Raw genomic sequence first — 18,995 nt, 5'->3', positions numbered from 1 at the left:
AATGTCATCGGCATTGACAGCTATGGAGTGAAGCATCTTGCTTAAGATGTGTACCGGTAGGCTGCAGCTGTTAGGGGTGGACGGAACCCAGCTCCACCATAGACCTTGTTTCTAACCTCTGCATAATGTGTCCTGCCCCCCCGTCCCCCCCAAAGACTGCACTCCCCCTGCACACCTTCCCTAACCTCTGATCCTTCTGCACCTCCTCCCACAGGCAGTGTGACCGGGCGTCCGAGAGAGAGAGAGAGAGAGAGAGAGAGAGAGAGGGTGAACTATAGTGCGCCCTGTGAGGGAGGAGGTGCCTGTGGGACAGAGAGCGATGGCTGGTCGGGGGCAGGGAGCCCCTCTCCTCCTCCTTGTCCTCCTGCTCGTCCTGTTGGAAGGCGTCCCGCCCGGCCACGGGTCTGGATACCTGTCGGCCTCCCGGCTGAGGTCCCGCCCCCAGAGGGACCGCCACTTCCGCAACGTTCGGCCCAACATCATCCTCATCCTCACCGATGACCAGGACATAGAGCTGGGTAAGTGCCGGCGTGTTTGTGTGTCTGTGACTGCAGTGTTTGTCTGCGTGTCTTTGTCAGTGTGTTTATGTGTATCCGTGTGTTTGTGTGATTGTGGGTCTGTGTCGAGGTGTTTATATTATCTTCATTGTGTCTGTGACTTTAGTGTTAATCTGTATCTGTGTGTTGTGTGAGGCTTACGGCGATACCTTCTTCATACCTTCATACCCTCCTGACCTCTCCCCGGGGTTGATTGTATGTGAGGGTTTTTGCTTAAGAAAAACAATACATATCTAAATCCCTAAAAGCTGAGCTGCTGGTTCCATAAGTTGCATTGTAGCATGTATGACATTGTCTAGCCTACAATGCTGTGTGTCTCTTATGCAATTAGCCTACTTAGACAAGTCTTGCTGGGTTTAAACACGTTGTGGCCCATTGAATAATAAATAGAAAGGAAAAACGGGCACTGCTTCCATATAATTTAGCTGGAGGACCCGACGACACTTCTTGTCACGCGTCAGGGGGCTGAACGGAGAGGGTGGGACGTGGGGGGGGGGCAAGAAATACCAAAACAACTCAATGACAACTCATCAAAAGTAAATTGTACCTATTTAGTCTCATCTCGTAACACCCGTTCCACACTCCACGCGGTATTGGCAATACTTTAAATCCAACCTTCTGGATTTCTAAATACCCTGGTTTACCGTAATAACAATGAGCCAAGCCTAGTGTATGTATCTAATTGCTTTTGTGTATCCGTGTGTATGTGCCAAAGTTTAAGTGTATAATTTTTGATATGTGTCTGTGTCTATCTTTCTCACTCTTTATGTGTATCTGTGTTTACGTGTATCTGCGTGTTTGTGTCTGAAATGTTTATGTGTATCTGTGTCTAATGTGTCTGCTTTTTTTGTATACATGTCTATATGTGTCTGTGTCTATGTGTCCACAAAATGTGTATCTGTGTCTGTGTGTCTAAATTGTTTATGTATCAAGTCTTTGTGTGAATATGAATCTCTGGTGTACGGGTCTTAAGTGATTCTGTGTGTATGTGTGTACGTTTTTAACTCTGTGTTTATGTTTTACTCTTTCCATGTGTGCCTCTGTTTGACATGGTCCCAGCCGGCTTTTTGTGTGGAAGTGTGAGGAAGGGTGTTGGAGAGATGGGGGACATACACCCAGAGACAGGGGCGGGCTCCGGGTGTTTGTTGTGAGTGTGTTTCGCGGTGTGACATCCAGCGGCATTAAGCTGAGAGAGGGAGAGAGACAAAAGCTCATCCTATTGCTGCCTCTTGGCACCAAAACAACTGGCCCTTCTGGAAGTCAAGCCCCACCCCCACCACCACTAGCCCCACCACCTCCCTACCCACAATCAGCAACCTCTCTGCCCATTCCGCTACCGCTGGCACCAAATGAAACGAGTTCATGGTCGGTGTCCATTGTTGCGGTGCCAAGCCAGGCCTCTCCCTCGCCGACGAAGCCCTTTAGTGGCGTAGTGGGCTGGAGTGGCCAGATAATGGCGTCACCGACACCCTTTGTTCCCCTGTGATTGCTGGTGAGGAGGCGGCTATTGAAAGGCAGGAATTTATGGCGAGGCATCTGTTTCCCCCCGAACAATCGCCATCAGCTTGAGAAGAGGCAGTGCACGTGAACTCAAATGGGGCAGCACTTTGACGCCGGGAGATTTATTTTTTGCACTTTTGTCCCCAGCTGTGTTTTTTCTGTGTGTGTGTGTGTCTTTCTTTCTTTATCTCTCTCACTGTCTCTGTCGGTCTCTCTCTATCTCTCCCCCTTTCTCTCTCTCTTTCTATCTCTCTCTTTCTATCCCTCTCTCTCTGCCGGTCTATCTCTCTCTCTCCCTCTTTCTCTCCCTCTCTCTCGCTGTCTCTCTCTTTCTATCACTCTCTCTCGCTGTCTCTTGCTCTCTCTCTCGCGCTCTGTCTCGCTCTCTCTGTCTCTCTCTCTCTGTCTCTCTCTCTCTCTTTCCCTCTCTCTCTCTCTCTCTCTCTCTCTCTCTCTCTCTCTTTCACTGTCTCTCTCTCTTCTCTCTCTCTCTCTCTCTCCTCCTCCTCCTTTCTCTTGCTCTTTGTCTTTCATTATGTTCGGCCCTTCACTTTCTATCTCCATTACTCCATCACTCCGCTCTCTTGTCTTATTTGATCCCTCTATCCCTGCTATTTTCATCACTGCCGTGGTTATTTTACCTCAAATCAAATCCATCTTCATCATCTGCAGTAACCCCTGCAATGTACTCACACAAGACTGCACATTCACACATAAAAACCTCACACTCCCCCCACATCCCTTGTAAAAACACTCTGAACACCTTGCCTTTATAAAACACCTGTAAGTCTCTGCTTCCATAATTAAATTGCCACTGGAAATACAACACATGAAAAAACACAAACCACATGCAAATATTGGGCACAGATGAATAAATGATTTGACACCTGAGATGTTCCCTCTCTCAGAATCTCTCTCCTTGTCTTTCTCTCCCCTTCTCTCTCTGTCATATCATTCTCTGCAACAACCCCTATCCGCCCCCCCCCCCCCCCCCCCCCCCCCCCCCCCCCCCCCCCCCCCCTCTCTCTCTCTCTCTCTCTCTCTCTCTCTCTCTCTCTCTCTCTCTCTCTCTCTCTCTCTCTCTCTCTCTCTCTCTCTATCTCTCTCTTTATCTCTCTTCCCCCCCCCTCCTCCACCCTCTCTGCCTCTCTCTCTCTAACTCTCTCCCTATGTCTCTTGCCCCCAGGCTCCATGCAGGCCATGAACAAGACACGGCGCATCATGGAGAAGGGGGGCATGCACTTCACCAACGCCTTCTCCACCACACCCATGTGCTGCCCCTCCCGCTCCTCCATCCTGACGGGCAAGTACGTGCACAACCACCACACCTTCACCAACAACGAGAACTGCTCCTCCCCCTCCTGGCAGGCCCACCACGAGCCGCACACCTTCGCCGTGCACCTCAACAACTCTGGCTACCGCACAGGTGAGGCAACACTCACACACACACACACACACACACACACACACACACACACACACACACACACACACACACACACACACACACACACACACACACACACACACACACACACACACACACACACAAAAACAAACACTCTGCACTCACTTATGCACAGGAGTACACTGTCTATAAATGTGAACACACACATGCATATACGAGCACAAAAACACAGCATAGGTGCATAGGGTGTAGCCAGCAGAAATGTCCTGGGTTCAATTTCCAATGTCTGTAGTCTACCTGTCTATCTCTGAGCAACATGCCCAGCCTCTACTTGCTCCTGAATAACATGTTTTTGAATCAATCAGTGGGGGTCACAAGTGGGGGTCGCATATTACGCTCACACAGACACACACACACACACACACGCACGCACGCACGCACGCACGCACGCACACACACACACACACACACACACACACACACACACACACACACACACACACACACACACACACACACACACACACACACACACACACACACACACACACACACACACACACACACACACACACACACACACACAAATATTTAAATGTACCTGACACAGCCTGTATTACCACTGCAGGATACAGAATAAAGATGGTTGAGTATCTCCATATTTAGTATAAAAAAGCGTGTCGAAGTATAAAATATGCAAACCAATTCGGTGTTGTTCCACCCAGCCTTCTTCGGGAAGTACCTGAACGAGTACAACGGCTCCTACGTGCCCCCCGGCTGGCGTGAGTGGGTGGCTCTGGTCAAGAACTCCCGCTTCTACAACTACACGCTCTGCAGGAACGGAGTCCGCGAGAAGCACGGCGGGGACTACCCCAAGGTCTGGTTCACCCCCTGCACCGCCCCTTAGCCAACGACAACCAGCCATCACTGGACACCACCCAATCACTGCAAAACAGAATGGTTTTTCAATCTCAAGATGTGAAGATAAGATGTGTATATATAAATATATTTGACACATCTTGAGATAGCAAAACAATTCAGTCTTGGGTTAGTGATTTGGTGGTGTCTAGCAATGGCTGGTTATATATATGTTTATATACATATATATATACATATGTGTATATGCTGTGTCTCTTCATTTATATTAGGGCTGAAACTGGTATCCGCATTGAAGCGTACAGTGCGGGATCCGCAGTGCAGGGATCGTAGCTCTGCCCTGGGAACCGAACAATACATTAGGTTATCGGAGGCTTCGGAGCTAGTAAAAAGTAGATCAATAAATGATTTAATTGGAAAGATTATGGAATGATGGGCATGAAATGAAGTGGCCCTGTGGAGTCCATGGACAGTCGTATGCTATGCATGCTGCTGGGTCGGGCGCTGTGCTCACCAGCAGGGCAGGTTTTAAACACACTCACACACACACACTCAGCTGCGGCTCAAAACGTTGACCACGTCCCCGTCCTGAAACTGCTGGGGGCGCTTTCTCCCCAGGAACACAATGAGGTGGGCTGCCACCGTGTCGAAACACGTCTCAAGTGAATGTGTTGATGAGACCAACACCAAGACTGGGTGAAGAAATGTAACAGCAACCCAACAGCAACCCCTTCCCCCCTACAGCCTTCAGGCTACACTATCTGGTCAGAGAGACCACCGCAGCGATAGACAGATTCCTGGGCAGATATGATACCCTGCTCTGTGGTAGATCATACAGAGTTCATAGACATGTTTTGAGTGCTCGACCATAGATCCACTCGTACTTCCCGCACACATTTTGCCCACCAAGTAGTTACTGCCTCATGCAACAAAAGAAAACAAATTGACATGGAGTTATCACCAAAGCCTTCAGTTGCACTAAAGACAGACAGTTGGACGTCTAGAGCTACTGAGCTACCTTACTGTAACCTTACTCTTTAAAGCACACTTGGAGCTACGAAGCCCAGTCACACTTTGATTTCTTGATGATAGACGTGTCTTTGTTCAAGGCACCGCTGTGCGACTTCATTTTGACATATGCTGCTGATCTAAGCAATCCTTTGTCGGAGTATAATTAGTGCTTAATTCTTTATTTTCTAAAGCAGGCTCTGGTGTTTTGATTATGTTGCCATATGGTGCTGGGAGCCAAGCTATCCATGTTGTAAATTGTTAACTGTTATAATGAATATACGTCCTGGCACTCAAAAATAGTACTTAGTTGTGGAGCATCTTATCCTAGCTGGCTTTGTTGTGCATGGGTAATTGGTTAACCCAGCGTATGTTGGGGCTTGGTTCCATCCTTACTGTACCGACAGGAAGGATGACAAATGTACTTATGGTAAGTCGCTTTGGATAAAAGCGTCTGCTAAATGCCCTAAATGTAAATGTAAATGAGTGGAACATTTAAATTCACATAAAGTATTTTCAGGAATTTATTTAGTTGATAGATAGATATAAAGACATTAAGACTGAGCCCTGTTGAGTTTATTTTAATCCCCGTTTAATCCTCTAGCTCTTTCTTTGTTTCTATTTCCTACTGACAAGCGTGATGTTTTGTCCGTCTCGGTATGCGTCGATACGGGTATATTCATGTGTTTCACTTCCCTTCGCAGGACTACCTGACAGACCTCATCACCAGGGACAGCATCAACTACTTCCGCACCTCCAAGAAGATGTACCCCCACCGGCCAGTGCTGATGGTGATGAGCCACGCTGCCCCCCATGGCCCGGAGGACTCAGCGCCGCAGTACAGCACCGCCTTCCCCAACGCATCGCAGCACATGTAAGAGACCCGCTCACACTCTGAACACATCCATCACTCACCAGAAGTAATGCATTTTACACAGGTAAATACATTGTTACAGGTTGAATTAAGGAATTAAAATGTAAATCCTTTTATCCTAATATCTTAGAAATTGTTAACCTCTCTGACACAGTCCCTGGATTTAATTGGATACATTTTAAATGGATGAAGGCGATAAGAGGAACTTTTTATTTTGAAATGACCAAGAGGGTTAGGTCAGGACACTATCCCTGAGTCCCATTGCCAGCTGCTCTGTCTCTTCAGAAGACTTTCATTTGTGTAATTTTGCATACGGTGGACAATACTAAATCATACAAGTAGACACAATTAAAAATAAACAAATTAAGCCTCATTGGTTTCTCCGCTGTTATGTGAGTAATTCATGTTTCCATTCATTTTCAGCTGTAGGTAATAATTCATTTACATCTGAGCAGCATGGCTTATTTACATATAGGGCCAATTCAAAGTCCCTATTTTCCCCTATCTTGTGTTCACATTAGTTATATTGCTGTAATGAGCTCTGTTAATTTGTACCATTTTGTCAGGCATGCTTAAAAAGATTCATGGACCATGCCAGACATGTATTGGTAATGAAAATAACCAGATGGGGACGCTGGCATAGACACACACACACACACACACACACACACACACACACACACACACACACACACACACACACACACACACACACACACACACACACACACACACACACACACACACACACACACACACACACACACACACACACACACACACACACACACACACACGCGCACACATCCAACACAGATTTAAAATCCATGCATCCATACATGCAGTGATCATTTTGTGAACACATACTCACTAATGCATATATGCTACGCAGGCACACAGTCAGTATGCATAGCATGCAATCACACTAAAACACAAAGTTAAGCACGTAAGCTCACCCATAAACACGCACACACACACACACACACACACACACACACACACACACACACACACACACACACACACACACACACACACACACACACACACACAGTCCAGCATAGGGACTCTTTCCTCCTGTGCACCTGACGTGCTGTCTAGCACTGCTGGCTAATGGCAGCCCTCCTATGGGCCTCTGGAGAGACAGCCAAGAGTTCAGTAATGAGCCAGTACCTCCCAAACCCCCACCACTCACCCCCACTCCACAGACACACGCGAACACCCTCCCCCCCTTAAGCCCTCTCCGCTGCCTCCTCCTGCCCCTGGCCCAGCGCGCCTCCTCTCTTCCTCCTCTCTCCCGCTGTAACCAATCCCACCACCATCATTAACCTATGGCACGCAGCCTCTTCAAACAGACGAGTATTCCACAAGACCCAGCGCCCGAGTCTTCCAACTAACTTTTAATTGCTTTCCGCCGATACATTTACTCTCCTGAGTGGAGAGAGGCTCTTCACCCAACCTCCCCAGCCAACCCCTCCACCTAACCTCTCCACCCCCCCCCCCCACCCACCGCCCCCCTCCCCGATCTGTTTGGTGATGGAGCTGGTAAATATTGTAGCGTTCCCGTGGTGATTAACTTTCTTCATTCTGCGCTCAGTGCTCCGAAAGAGCATGCTGGCCTTCTCTAAGTTTTGATTCAATTTTCTAAGTTTAATTAAGGCAGCAGTGAATTTGCATCCAAATCTGACTCAAAAACTGACTTGCAAAAAAAAGAAAAGGAAATCTCATGAAATCGATTCCACTTTGAGTGTTAAATATGGTTGCCTTCTGGAGAACGAGTCAGATATTCAGCAGTTTATACTGAAACAATTAAGGTTCCCTTATGGCCCCCCGCGTTTGAGTATTAATCAGAGAATCCTTGCAGAGTTTGGACCGATCGATTACACTGCTTTGCATTTATATATATTCTGCTTTATTGTAAACACTTTCCCTGCTACTTGGGAAATCAAATGCTGGGAGACAGTCGCACAAATAGAAAGGAGTGTTGTGTTTTAGCCGCACAATAAAAAATAAAATTTGGTACATTATGCTATAATCCAATATATACGTACACTGAAACCCAATTCCAGCAGTTATCAGCGAGTAAAGTTTCCTATCTCTCTCTTTATTTCTCTGTCTATTTCTGAATATGTCTCTCCATATAACTCTCTCACTCTTTCTTTCGATCTCTTGCTCGTAATATCTGTCTCGCTTTGACTCTCTCCCTCCCTCCCAACTGCCCTCCCACCCTCCTTCTCCTCTCTCTCTCTCTCTCTCTCTCTCTCTCTCTCTCTCTCTCTCTCTCTCTCTCTCTCTCTCTCTCTCTCTCTCTCTCTCTCTCTCTCTCTCTCCCTCCATGTCTCTGTCTTGCTCGCTCTCTCAGCACGCCCAGCTACAACTACGCGCCCAACCAGGACAAGCATTGGATCCTGCGCTATACGGGGGCCATGAAGCCGGTCCACATGCAGTTCACCAACATGCTGCAGCGCCGCCGCATGCAGACCCTGCTGTCTGTGGACGACAGCGTGGAGAAGGTAGCTAGGCCCACGCACGCGCACACACACACACACACACACACTTACACACAAGCACGCACATCCATGCACAAACACACATAGACACACATGCATGCACAAACACATCTATACACACATGCATGCACAAACACATCTATACACACATGCATGCACAAACACATCTATACACACATGCATGCACAAACACATCTATACACACATGCATGCACAAACACATCTATACACACATGCATGCAAAACTCACCCCACACATGAGCATGCGCAAACAGACACACAGACACACGGCGCACCCCAAATACACACATCGACACTCACAGGCAGGCACACACAAGCACAAGCGCACACATACACAATTGCAAGCAAACACACAGACACACACACACACACACACACACACACACACACACACACACACACACACACACACACACACACACTCACACACACACAGAAACACACACACACCCATACAGCTGAACACACACTATTAAACAAAGAGGTTAAAGACTCACACATACACAATTTTACACGCAGGCATATGTAAAAAAAAACGTACAAACACACACACACAGAATACATCCACACAATGACACCTTCACACAGGCTCACATACACACACCTTCTCTTCTTCTGTCCTGGGGGAGCTGTGCCTCTTCTTCAGTGAGTGTGTAATATATTCATTGACACACTTGCTGCATACTTCACACTTATTCTTAAAATTTTGCGCCAGAGGCACACTTGTGAGCTGCTAATGTTGTTTTCATAAAGTGAAGGTCAAGTCGGGTCAAATTTATTTGTGTAGCCTTTAATCACAGTCGGAGTCTCAAAAGGCTTCACAGGTCCACATTATAAGTGACCACCTTACCTGGAGCCCTGAAGAACACAGAGGACAAACCCAAGATAAGGGACGCATATCGAGTTGTAAATTCAATATGAAACTGAAGGAGAATATGAGTATTCACATTTGAATATGAATATGCTCCATTTGAGTGAGGTTATTAGTTTAATAGGGGCATATTGGGCACAAAAAGCAAATTAACTTTAGAGGAAATTATGTTATATACTTTTTTTTTACCATGAGTACAATAGGCTAGTGTTCTGCTGACATCACAGTGAAAGTAACCGTCAGTGCCTATGACAGGTGTACGACATGCTGGTGGAGACGGGCGAACTGGACAACACCTACATCATCTACACCTCGGACCACGGGTACCACATCGGACAGTTCGGTCTGGTCAAGGGCAAGTCCATGCCCTACGAGTTCGACATCCGCGTGCCCTTCTTCATACGAGGGCCCAGCGTGGACCAGGGGGCCATGTGAGTGATGCACCAACGACCACCACCAGCCACCCACCATGATCACTCCAGCTGCATAACATTGCCTTTTTCATAACGGTACAGGCAGCAATGCTTATTAAGAGGAAATATCATGGGTTGAACAACAGGTGGATTCGTTCGATTGTTCTGATGAAAATACTGCTGTATACGATATTATATTAGATACTTATTCTACTTAGAAATATATTTGTACAGTTCATGTATTTGTAACTGTTCGTGCTGAGGTAAACACTCCTGCCGTTGAGCAAGGCACTGGCATTAGACCTGGAGTTGCTCCCCAGCCACTGCACTGTGGCTGTCCACAGTGATGGGTGAAATGCAGAGATCCCATTTTGTTGTACAACGTACTTGTGCGATGACTAGTGCATTGAATCTCACCTATCCTCTTCCCCGGGCAGCAACCCCCACATAGTGCTGAACGTTGACCTGGCGCCTACCATGCTGGATATGGCTGGAGCCGACATCCCCGCCGAGATGGACGGGAAGTCCATCCTCAAACTTCTGGACGCAGAAAAGCCTGTCAACAGGTAACCAGATCATATCCGTGTGCACACTGGCTCAAAAGACACTCAGTGGTAAGGGGGTTTGACTCCCAGTCAAGGTTGTGGGTTCAAACCCCAATGTCTCCAAAGTCTGCCTTTAGGGCTCCTTGAGCAAGATGCCCTTACAGCTCATTAATGAGAAAAATTCTGATTCACGTTGCTTTGCATAAAAGCATCTCATGAATTATTAAAATGGTGAGAGTAAAACTAAACGAGCAGCTTAGATTAGATGATTGAGTTTCTTTATTACTTGTTGGAGTGCAACAGTAGGACTTAATAACGTGACTTTGCTTAAGACCAAGGGCTGACAATTGGCAATTCTCAATTTCTCTGTATCCTTAAACATGCAGGACACGTCCTCCTCAAATTAAAAGTAGCTCCGCAATCTCTTCTCCATGCACGGCGCAGACATGACATTTGAAAGAGCTCGGCCTGTGTGTGTTCAGGCCAAATATCACGGCGCGATGCTAACAAGAACCCCTCTCCTGCCTGTCTCCTCTTATTGTCAGGTTCCAGTTGAGCAGGAAGACGAAGACATGGCGGGATTCCTTTCTGGTGGAGCGCGGGTGAGGCTCTATTGATTGCCCTTTCCACAGCAGGCATTTCTCCTCCAGTACGCCGGGCCCATAGGGTGACATCTAACGTATGACTGGCTCATCGTTCCGGCGGGTCACGAGGTCCATATCTCACGCACATCTCCCTCGCTGTGTTGCTCCCGCTCGTGCGCAGGAAGCCAATGCACAAGAGGACGGACGGCAAGGACGTGGATCAGGAGGAGAACTTCCTTCCCAAATACCAGCGGGTCAGGGAGCTGTGTCAGAAGGCGGAGTACCAGACCTCCTGTCAGCAGCCTGGACAGGTACCGGCATCTCACGCAAGAAGGGTGCAACCTCAGTGCCAATCCTAATGCAGAACTAATGAACGAGCTGCCCTTATACTTTCCCCTGTTGCCGCTAATCAGAGTCAAGTTTTGGATTATTAGAGAGACGATGATGTTGCGTATCCGAGACAGACAAACGCAATGATTTACCCATCCTAATGTCAGCATCTGTCTCCCTGTCTAGAAATGGCAGTGTGTGGAGGACCCCACGGGCAAGCTGAGGCTCTATAAGTGTAAAGGCATGGCGGGTCTCTATGCTGCGCCGCGCATGCAGGCCCTGAAGGCCAGCAGTGATGGACCCCAGCCCTACGTCCCCCCTGTCAACGCTGACGGCTGTGACTGCGGGCCCCTGGGATTTAAGGCGGAGGCCCCCAAGAGGACGTTGGTAACCAAGAAAAGTCAGTTCCCATGCTAGTCACTGTGATCAGACTGGTTTTGCTCTGTCCTCGTCAGTGGTTATATTTAGAAACTCCAGACAGATTTGTTCCGTCGCACACTTCCCTTTTCTTTCAAATGTCCTGACAGTATACAAGCCCTCTCAAACAGGGCCATTCACTTCATGCTGAAGTAGCTATTGAAGTACTCATTTGGCACGTCTGTGCTGCCACCCAGTGGTAGACCTGAGATCCCACACAAGTCTTTTAAATCTCTTGAAGGCAAGAGACATTTTTATTCAAAAACAAACAAATGATGACCATGAACTAGATTTTCTATTTATTTTGGTTTTCATGTGTTAATATCTTTAGTTGTAGATCTAGGTACAGTATTCCTTTTGTGTCTGGGATTAATATAGTCGTATCTAATCTTAGTAGACCTTGATCTAAAAGCGGCGGTTAGGCTGCCCTTCATCCCTCTCTAACATCCATGTCGACGGTCCCGTTCAGAGATGAAGTCCAGCAAGACGGTCAGCAGGAGCCGCTGGGCGCGCTCTGTGCCCTTTGAGCTGGACGGGGACCTGTACGCCGTGGACCTGGAGGATGGCTACCGGCCCGTGGGCCACGGTAACCACAGCAACGAGGATAGGAGGAACGGAGCTGAGCAGGACGCCCTGGATGACGACGCGGAGGGGTTCAGTGGGATGGGGATCACGGCCAGACCCACCCCCACACCAGGAAGTAGAGTCACACCGTCGGCCGCTCTCAAGGTGACCTACAGGTAGGACCCGGCCACACACCTTGAATGAATGAATCAATGAACGAACGAACGAATGCCTTTTATTGTCACTATACACAGGACAATGAGATTCAAAGTATCTCCTTCCCAGTGCATACACATGTAGTATTAAAAATACTAATCTAATAAAGTACAAAATTAATAAAATAGTGCAGAAAAAAAAGGGGGGGGGGGGGGAAGGTGCACAGTTCTGCGGTATACATATTGAATATATACATATACAAGAATAAATAATACTCTTCCATGCTCAAGGCTTGATAATTAGAGAATTCATAGCTTCTTAGCACCCTGGCTTCTTCTTTTACCGTTGCCTCCGGATATAACTGTGTTGGCTGAAACACTAGGGAGAGGACAGATGCAGACCGACCTGAGATTTCAGATTAATTCAGTTTTCACTCTGCACCTCTGCTGCTGAATAATGATGCATATGAATAATTATAAAAGGATAGTGTGGAGGCTGGGGTGATGGACTCCCAACTAAAAGAAATAGGACTCAATGCACAACGTGTCTGCAACGTGCCTGCCCTGTGGGCATCATTAGGAGCAACATGCACTCACCCCTACCTGCTCCTGAAAGACGTATCTGAACTCACTGCATGTCTTGGATAAAAGCGTCTGCTAGTTGAATGAATAGTAATGATATATAATTAAATAACCCTTTATATAAATTTGAATTTATATTATCTGTGTTTTGCCATGGTTGATAAATGCAGCGGTAAAGATCGTGTATTAGCTGCGCCAGCCACTCAAATCACTTACTAATTATTTCATTAAATGAGCCACGCACACATACAGACACACGCACACACACACACAAACACACCACACACACACACACACACACACACACACACACACACACACACACCCACACACACACACACACACACACACACACACACACATACACACACACACACACACACACACACACACACACACACACACACACACACACACACACACACACACACACACACACACACACACACACGCACACATTGACGGCACTGCAAGGTGACCATCATCCCGTTGGGGCAGCGAGGGGTGGTGTACCCGGTATCGCCAGGGGAGTTCTAGCTGCCAGGCGTCCGCCTCCTCCTCCTCCACCAGCATCACCTGATGCTGCTGTCACCTCTATTCCATCTCTGCTTTGCCCGCTGGGCTTTCTGTTCCTCTTTCAGCCGCTCGCTGCTGCGGTTCCCTCTGAATATGGGCCTGTCGAGCCCTCGAGAGTGCATCTATGGGAAAGGGCAGCACAAATAAAGTTTACTTGTCTTGGGAAAGGGATAAGTAGGTGATGTGTGTGTGTGTGTGTGTGTGTGTGTGTGTGTGTGTGTGTGTGTGTGTGTGTGTGTGTGTGTGTGTGTGTGTGTGTGTGTGTGTGTGTGTGTGTGTGTGTGTGTGTGTGTGTGTGCGTGCGTGCGTGCGTTCCCTACAGGTGCTCCATTCTCATGAATGACACAGTTAAGTGTGACGGAGGGCTGTACAAGTCTCTCCAAGCCTGGAAGGACCACAAGCTACACATTGAACATGAGGTACTTTGAATGGCTAATCCACTCGACCTCTAACTCTCTCTCTCTCACTCTCTCTGTGTGTCTGTATCTTTCTCTCTTGCTGTCTTTCTATCGCTCTCTCTGTCTCTCCGTCTCTCTGTCTCTTATCACTATATCTGAGTCCCTCAGACTCTGTCTCTCTGGCTCTCGGTACCACTCTCCCTCTTCCTTGGGTTAATTTATTGTTATGTAAATGATTATGCAACTGTGTGTGTGTGTGTGTGTGTGTGTGTGTGTGCGCGTGTGTGTCTCTGTGTGTGTCTTTGTGTGTGTGTGTGTGTGTGGGGGGGGGGGGGGGGGGATTTCTTGCACGCCTTGATTAGATCGAAACACTGCAGACCAAAATCCAGAACCTCCGAGAGGTGAAAGGTCATCTAAAGAAGGTCAAACCGGAGGAGTGTGAGTGTAGTCTTCCTAGGTGAGTGAATTAACACACAGGTCAATTCATCGACAAAGTCATTACATATATTACTGTAACTAACTATGTGTCTGCTGTCCACCCTGCCACCTACAGTTATTTCCTCAAGAACAAAGAGGCCTATAGACTTAATGCCAGACGCCTGCACTCACTCAGGTGAGAAATGAAACACCAACTCAGCCATGAGTCTCAGAAATGCCCTCTTATGATTGTATAAGAATGACATGTTGACAGGAACTCATTAATCACCCGTTGGTCTCTTTCTCTCCATTTTATTGATAGGATGCCCTCAAAGGAGAAGAAGCAGTGGATACTGAAAGACCAGAAACGCAGGAAGAAGCTGCGCAAACTGCTAAAGCGGCTCCGTAACAACGACACGTGCAGCATGCCCGGCCTGACCTGCTTCACCCATGACAACCACCACTGGCAGACCCCGCCCTTCTGGACAAGTGAGGAATGGCATGCCAGAACAGTATCATTTGCCACATAGGCATTTGGGTATTATTTTTGTCTGCATTTCTAAGATGATATATATTTAACTTAACTGTATATAACATAAATAAACAACGTAACAAGTACCGATGTATTATCATCATCGGGCAGGATAGTTTACTGATAAGTAGCTTTGAGTCCCAGCTGAAAGATTCTGGGTTTGAACCCTAACATCTGCAGTCTACCTTAAGATATCCTTGAGCAAGGTGCCTAGCCCATACCTGCTAATTAATGAATTTGCATATCAAAAAGATATGTAAATCCCTTGAGATAAGGTCTTGTCCTTCTTACTGTGTGTGCGTGTGTTCAGTAAAATTTTTGTCAGTTGGCTCCCCTAATTATCTTATTTTTCCCTTATTCTTATTTCCTCTTTAACCTTGCTCTTCCATAGTGGGGCCGTTCTGTGCATGCACCAGTGCAAACAACAACACTTACTGGTGCCTGCGGACCATCAACGAAACGCACAACTTCCTGTTCTGTGAGTTTGCCACTGGTTTCCTGGAGTACTTCGACATCAACACCGACCCATACCAGGTATATCCATCAGCGTGTTCAAATGTAGATGCACACATAATCGCACACACACACACACACACACACACACACACACACACACACACACACACACACACACACACACACACACACACACACACACGCACACACACACACACAAACACACACACAAAGGCAAACACACAACTACTCACGCATATATACCACACACACATGTACAACTCTGCACAGACACGCATGCCGATATTTCCAGATCCACCATGTGCGTGATCCCTCAAAATATGTTTCATACGGAATTCTGATAATCTCTGGCAAAGATTCCTGCTGGGGAGATTTCCACGCTAAATCCTCTTTATTGTGGTAGTTGGCAAAATACCCACCAGGGTCTAACACAACGTTGTCCTCAATATGCCCGCAGCTGATAAATGCAGTGAGCACGCTGGACCGCAACGCTCTGAACTCCATGCACCAGCAACTGATGGAGCTGCGCAGCTGCAAGGGCCACAAGCAGTGCAACCCTGAGAAGGGTGAGTCAGCCTTGGTACCGGCGCCCCCCGAAGCCCCCAGACCCCCAGACCCCAGAAACATGATGGAGCGTTGTTTCTAATGTGACTCCAGACAGAATAATAAAGCACTTAACCCCCGACTTCCTTGTTTCTGTTTCAGGAGGAAAAGAGAGGAACTACTTCAGCGAGTACAGGTATTGTCATCTCTCTCCCCTTCTGCACATATCTTATTACTTCCACAAGCACCACAGATGGAATTTGTGTTAAGCCGGGGGAAACGTTAGAGAGGTGACATCCTGGGGGTTGTGTTTCTGCTCGCCGATCATCCCCACTGGGGGGAATGGAATACGACGGACCTCACGGTGAAACCGAACCTCTTCGATGTTTGTACAGAAAGCAGCGCTTCCTTGTTTCTGTGATCGCAGGCTGTTTAACACGGGGGGTGGGGGGGGGGGGTTGGAAACGCAAGCCGGCGTTTTGCTTCTGCTGTTCCCTTTTTGGTCTTTATACCTAATTGCTTGTCTCTGCTGTGTGTTTGTGTGAGTGTGTGTCTATATCTGTATGTGTGTGTGTTTGTCTGTCTGTGTGTTTATATGTGTGTGTGAGTTTGTGTCTGTTTATATCTGTGTGAGTGTGTGTTTATATCTGTGTGTGTGTGTGTGTGTGTGTGTGTGTGTGTTTGTGTGTGAGCGTGTTGCTGTTTGCATATGCAATGTATGTGTGCGTGTGTGTGTGTGTGTCTCCATGCACGTGCATCTGCCTCGCACTGTGCATGCTTCAGGCCGGTTCAGCGGCGAAAGCGGCCAAAAGTGAAGAAGCCCTCCTCCAAATCGCTGTGAGTTAGCCATTAACCATCTGTTATCCCTCGTCCCTGTCCTCATCCTGTGTACAAACGCAAACACACACACACACACATAAACCAAACACACACACACGCACACACACACACGTGCATATTCTCTGTTTCCCTTGCATGGCAAAGCTGCACTCTTTCCCCGTAATGCGCACAAGCCAGGGATGCTGCTACGGTCCCCGCTCCCTCGTTACTGTTGCTCTCACCGTGTATTCTTTGGCAGCGTTGCAGAACACAAGCGGAGCTGCGGTAGCCAGTGGTCACCCTTTAAAGAGCCCCAGTTAACCCATGTGATCTGTCCGTCTCCCCCCCGCACACACACACACACACAGAGGCCAGATCTGGGAAGGCTGGGTGGGTTAAGTCCCAGCGGCATCCCGGGATCAGCCACCGCCACACCAGGTCTCCCTCCGGTCGAGGAGGTGGGAGCGGAAGAACGGGGGAGAACGAGAGGACCTTGGCCACCCCCTGTTGGAATGTAACCCTGCGATGCGATTCTCCTCCTCCTCCTTTGCTTTTTTTTTTCGGTTGCTTTTTTGGATCGGTCCCAGATTGTGGCCATTATCATCCGAGCAGAAGAAGTGCTGAGCTCAACACAAAAAAAAAACCTCCAATCTGATACCGGCGGTGTGTGTCTGTTTCTCCCTCCCCACATGCGTTTACACTCATAACACACACTCACATTTTCCACCGCTCGTGGCCCATGGGGGCTCGCAACACCTCATCTCTTCCTCTCCCCCTCTCTCTCTCTGTGCTCCGAAGCAGACAGTCGGGTCTTGCCTGTACATAGTTTATATCAGCTTTAATCTGCTCTCTATTCATGGCGCATGGAAGCGGTGGAGTGAACAGATGCACTGCTGATATAGAAGAGGGTTTTTTTGGGGTGGTGTCAACTCTGCTGCTGTACGCACTGAATAAGCGTCGATGAGCTGTCTGGGCGCGTCACAGTCTGAAGGCTGATTGTTTCAAAGCTGTGCACCGATTGGCGTCTGTGTACGTGAGAAGTGGCCTGGACCAGGGTGTAATAATGAAGATGGATGATTGTTGCAGTCTTTTTGTTTCATAGCTAACCATAATGTAGATGAATGTCATTTATGCAACATCTCACACACACACACACACACACACACACACACACACACACACACACACACACACACACACACACACACACACACACACACACACACACACTCACACTCACACTCACACTATACTGTTGTTACTCAGAGAGCAAAGAGGACTAGAGTTCACCTACCATGATCATGCCAGCTACACCTCTGACAGTAACCACAAAGTTTCACTTTGTACAATCGCAATGACTTCCCTGCTGGTAATATGCTTTATGATTGGATGGCATGTTACCCATTTGTATTGTCAATATCCCACTGTAGAAATATCCAAATGGTTTGTTTTCCGCTTGCTATACATGGTGCTAAAAAAACTTGCTTTACAGTACAGTATGTATTTGAATGTATGTTGTGCAATTAATATAAATGTTTACAATATTTTTTATAATACTGAAGGGACAGATATTTCTTGTATAGGCCTAATGTACTCTGACAAAAATGATCTTTAGGGTAGAAATGTAGCTTGAAGACTTATTGCTCTTAATTTGTATCCTCTTGATTAGACATATTTGATTTTTGAAGAATTGTGTTTTGGATTTAGTGTACATTTTAAATGAAAAAGCACTTAAAAGGTTCACTGTGAAAAGAAAGGTCCCTGTAAATTGAATAGATGTATACTTTACGACAGCACAATGTAATACTTCTTGATGTGAATTTTAGCTACTTGCCTTTGTTAGCTCAATTGATTTGTTCTTCCTAAACTTCCATAGACTTGGGTGCTAGTACATGTGAATAAAGTGTTGTTTGACCATAAAATCTCCCATTTCTGAAAATGCACGAGTCTCTTTGTAATCCAGCAGGTGTCTCTGTTAGCTTTTTTCAGCATTCTCAACCGCCTAAATGACCGGTAAT

At 47.2% G+C, this 18,995-nt stretch overlaps 1 protein-coding gene across 3 annotated transcripts in view; it reads left to right on the top strand.

The window, feature by feature from the left end:
* Window positions 1–18,899, top strand: part of sulf2a (sulfatase 2a) — a 21,588-nt gene extending 2,689 nt beyond the window's left edge. Inside the window, exons 2-21 of one of the 3 annotated variants that reach the window (XM_056605159.1) lie at window positions 215–518; window positions 3,244–3,483; window positions 4,191–4,342; window positions 6,054–6,223; window positions 8,586–8,736; window positions 9,881–10,056; window positions 10,476–10,604; window positions 11,129–11,185; window positions 11,349–11,478; window positions 11,684–11,897; window positions 12,384–12,654; window positions 14,114–14,210; window positions 14,552–14,646; window positions 14,743–14,802; window positions 14,929–15,095; window positions 15,530–15,672; window positions 16,073–16,181; window positions 16,321–16,354; window positions 16,942–16,995; window positions 17,346–18,899. In XM_056605159.1, coding sequence (XP_056461134.1) covers window positions 320–518; window positions 3,244–3,483; window positions 4,191–4,342; window positions 6,054–6,223; window positions 8,586–8,736; window positions 9,881–10,056; window positions 10,476–10,604; window positions 11,129–11,185; window positions 11,349–11,478; window positions 11,684–11,897; window positions 12,384–12,654; window positions 14,114–14,210; window positions 14,552–14,646; window positions 14,743–14,802; window positions 14,929–15,095; window positions 15,530–15,672; window positions 16,073–16,181; window positions 16,321–16,354; window positions 16,942–16,995; window positions 17,346–17,376 — 2,679 coding nt within the window. In that variant the 5' untranslated portion in view covers window positions 215–319 and the 3' untranslated portion in view covers window positions 17,377–18,899. Of the gene's footprint in view, window positions 1–214; window positions 519–3,243; window positions 3,484–4,190; window positions 4,343–6,053; window positions 6,224–8,585; window positions 8,737–9,880; window positions 10,057–10,475; window positions 10,605–11,128; window positions 11,190–11,348; window positions 11,479–11,683; window positions 11,898–12,383; window positions 12,655–14,113; window positions 14,211–14,551; window positions 14,647–14,742; window positions 14,803–14,928; window positions 15,096–15,529; window positions 15,673–16,072; window positions 16,182–16,320; window positions 16,355–16,941; window positions 16,996–17,345 lie in introns of those variants that run through there. The other 2 variants (XM_056605160.1, XM_056605161.1) reach the window with 2 other exon arrangements.
* The last annotated feature ends 96 nt before the right edge of the window (window positions 18,900–18,995 follow it).

Source organism: Gadus chalcogrammus, chromosome 13 (genome assembly GCF_026213295.1).
Source record: "Gadus chalcogrammus isolate NIFS_2021 chromosome 13, NIFS_Gcha_1.0, whole genome shotgun sequence".
Classification (NCBI taxonomy): domain Eukaryota; kingdom Metazoa; phylum Chordata; class Actinopteri; order Gadiformes; family Gadidae; genus Gadus; species Gadus chalcogrammus.
Note: the sequence above shows the minus strand (reverse complement) of the source record. Positions and strands in the feature narration are given on the sequence as shown.